A 2941-nucleotide genomic window follows, 5' to 3' on the forward strand; every position below is an offset into this window, starting at 1 on the left:
TATATTTAAAAAGTCTAACAAACCCCTGACCTTAAAACAAACCAAAGACAAGGAAAAGTGTTTGTCTGAAGCAGGGAGGCTAATAATTCAACAAACATGTTTTCTGGAGGGAAACTTGTCCCTTTTCACATTGAAACTGTGACCTTTTGACTAGTAGCATTCGGGGGCAATTACAAACAAAATAAACAAAAAATTGTTGACAGCTAAGGAAACGACGCCTCTAGATAGCAGCTATAAAACCCAGTAAGTACAGAATCGATCAAAGTCTGGGGGATATAACTCACACTAAGAATCAATGGGCCCGTCATATTAATCCGCTTTTGCTCACCTGATACCTACAGCAGCAGAAGAGGCAGAGGGTCGGGAAGAAGGGGCAGCCAACAGATCTCTAATCCGAAACTAATTAGTTTGCCCTCCCCCTCCCTTGCCGGGCGACGGGAGCTCTGCGTCCAGACCCCCCCCCCGAGAGAGCTGCAGAGAAACGGGGCCGAGGCCCCCCACTCCGCCAAAGGGCACTCGCTGCAGCGCCGAAACTGAGCCCGGGCTGTGGCAGCCCCGCCCTGTTTCCACCAACCGGCTCCAGCAGCGCTGTCCCTGCTGCCGGGTAACTTCGGCCGGGGGGACTCAAATAAAACCTCAGCTGTTTGCCCCGCTCCGGGGGCAGGGCGGGGACCTTCCCTGCCGGGTCAGCTCTCCCCCATGCGGAGGGGGTCCCCGCTGGCGGCCGCCCCGAAGCTCCCGGGCCCCGCACCTGGTGGTGGTTGTAGGAGTTCCTCTGCTGCAGGAAGGCGGCCGCGGCCGCCGCCGCCTGGTGTTGGTGCTGGAGCTGGGGGCTCACAGGGGATCTCCGGTTCTGCTGCTGCTGCTGAGGTAAATTCATCTGCGGCGGCGGGGCGGCGGCCGAGAAGGGGCTGCTGAAGGGCCCGGCGCAGGGGTTGTGAGGCGACACCGGCGAGAAGCTCTGGAAGAAAGCGGGGTTGATCGAAGACGGGATCCCCGGGTAGAAGCTGGTCTCGGACTCCGGGCTCGGCGGAGGCATCGCGCTGATCTGGCTCCCGCCGCTGCTGCTGGAGACCGGAGGCTGCTGCGTTTGCGGCGGGGGCGGCGACGAGGTCTGCACAGACCAGGGGGTGCCGAAGCCGGGCAGCGGCGGCGGAGGAGGGGAAGCCGCTGAGGAGGAGCCGCCCCCGCTCTGGTGATGGGGGCTGGGGATCTCCGAGCTCTGCAGGCTGCTGAAGCCGGAGCCGAGCCCGCCAGGCAAGAGGGTCCCAGGGCTGCCCAGCAAGTGGCTGTTCGGGGGGGACTCCATGGGGGGCAACTGGGCTGTAGTCTGCAGGTGAGGAGGAGACGGAGGCGGATTCACACAGGAGGAGACAACCACCCCCACATTGGGGTCCGCGGCTGTCTGTGCCCCCGGGCAGGAAGGGGGGAGCCGCTCCGAGCCCCCCCTCTCTGCGCCGCCCTTCTGCTCGGCAGGGCTGAGCGGCTGGTAGGGAGGATAGGCCCCTGTCTGCGGCTGCTCCGGGGGGCGAGCGCTGAGGAGCTGGCGCGGCTGCCTGTGCTCCTGGTACTTGTCAGTGGGGTGGCTGAAGTGCTGCTGCTGAGGGGGGTGGCGATGATAGTCGGGGGAGTGGTGGTTAGTCAGGGGGTGGCTGCTGCCGAGCTGGGCTGGGCTGCTGAGCTGCTGCTTGAACTCTTTCCTCTTCTGGCTCAGCTGAGGCGCAGGCGGTGGCGGCTGCTGCTTGTTTAAATCCTGGTGGTGGGGGCCGAGAGTGGGTTTAAAGTCAGAGCAGGGGTGGCTGAGAGGGGGGTGTCCTGCTGCGGGGCCGCTGCCCAGCCTCTCGCTCCCTGGCTGCTGCTGTGTCACCCCCAGGAGCAGCTCATCCTGCATGTTTTGATGCTACGCAGCCGCCGCCGCCGACAGCAACAGAGAGGGCGGTGGCGACACACCGGACACGCTGCTGAGGGAGGAACCGGTTCGGGTGGGTGAGGAGGGGCAGGACGGAATGAGAAGCTGATGCTGCCAGGGAGGAGAAGGACCCCGTGTAGGAAGCGCCTCCTACGCCAAGCAATATCTGAGGGGTGCTGCTGCCAGTCCTTGTAGGCAGTGGCTTAGATCTGCGAGCCCACCGTTCAGTAAAGCCCCTCGCACACTGACCCAGCGTAGGGGTAAATACCCCCCTTGCAGGGGGAAGGAACAACCCCCCCTCTGACAATCCACTTCACGGGGTAAAACCCCCTCCTGGGTTTAAAAAAATCCTCAACCTCCAGCATAAGATTTCTCTTTCCCCACAGTAATAATCGCCGCTTTGGGGTAAAATAAATCCCACATGCCAGACTCTTCATCAGGTTAAAAGAGCCTCATACTAAATCCCTATAGACTAGTCCTTCGCCTCTAACAATCCTGCAAATAATAATCAGCAGCAGCCCGAACGGTCACCCGCCATAGCGACCCCGGCCTCTGGCTAATCCCCTCTACAGTACTATGGGGGGGCGCGGTCCGAGTTTGGGCACTGAGCGAAGAGAGGCTGTCACCGTCCCCTAGTACATGTCCATCAAATAGGCCTGTTTCTGAGGCTGGGCACAGCTCCTCCCCCACCCCAGTACCGGCTCTTAGCCGGCTGCAGCACCCTTAAGAACTCCGGAACGTTCGTCACGATCCCGTCACAATCCCCACCTTCGACCTCTTTAATAAATCATGAGTCCCTCCCCCTTATTAATAATTCATGAGCGCACGCAACTCCTCTTCGTTAATCATTAATCGCCGGCTCCTCTGAGGGTTCGATACAGTGCTGCCGGCTGCTCTCGCGCTGCTCCAACGGACAGAGCGCGAGAACGGGCAGGCCCGGGCGAACGATACCCACCAGTAGGGCGGACGCTACCATTTCAATAAGGGGTAGATAAACGCGATTCCACCCCCCCATTGTAATTCACTGTATAC

General features: G+C 60.7%; 1 protein-coding gene across 7 annotated transcripts in view; it reads right to left on the bottom strand.

Moving 5' to 3' along the window:
- CPEB2 (cytoplasmic polyadenylation element binding protein 2) overlaps positions 1 to 2941 on the bottom strand; it is a 146314-nt gene that overhangs the window by 143061 nt on the left and 312 nt on the right. For 3 of the 7 annotated variants that reach the window (XM_050947546.1, XM_050947548.1, XM_050947545.1), the window contains exon 1: positions 752 to 2053. The exons of 1 other annotated variant lie outside the window; for it this stretch is intronic. In XM_050947546.1, coding sequence (XP_050803503.1) covers positions 752 to 1891 — 1140 coding nt within the window. In that variant the 5' untranslated portion in view covers positions 1892 to 2053. 3 more of the 7 variants (XM_050947549.1, XM_050947552.1, XM_050947550.1) reach the window with 3 other exon arrangements.

This window comes from Gopherus flavomarginatus, chromosome 3, assembly GCF_025201925.1.
Source record: "Gopherus flavomarginatus isolate rGopFla2 chromosome 3, rGopFla2.mat.asm, whole genome shotgun sequence".
Taxonomy (NCBI): Eukaryota; Metazoa; Chordata; order Testudines; family Testudinidae; genus Gopherus; species Gopherus flavomarginatus.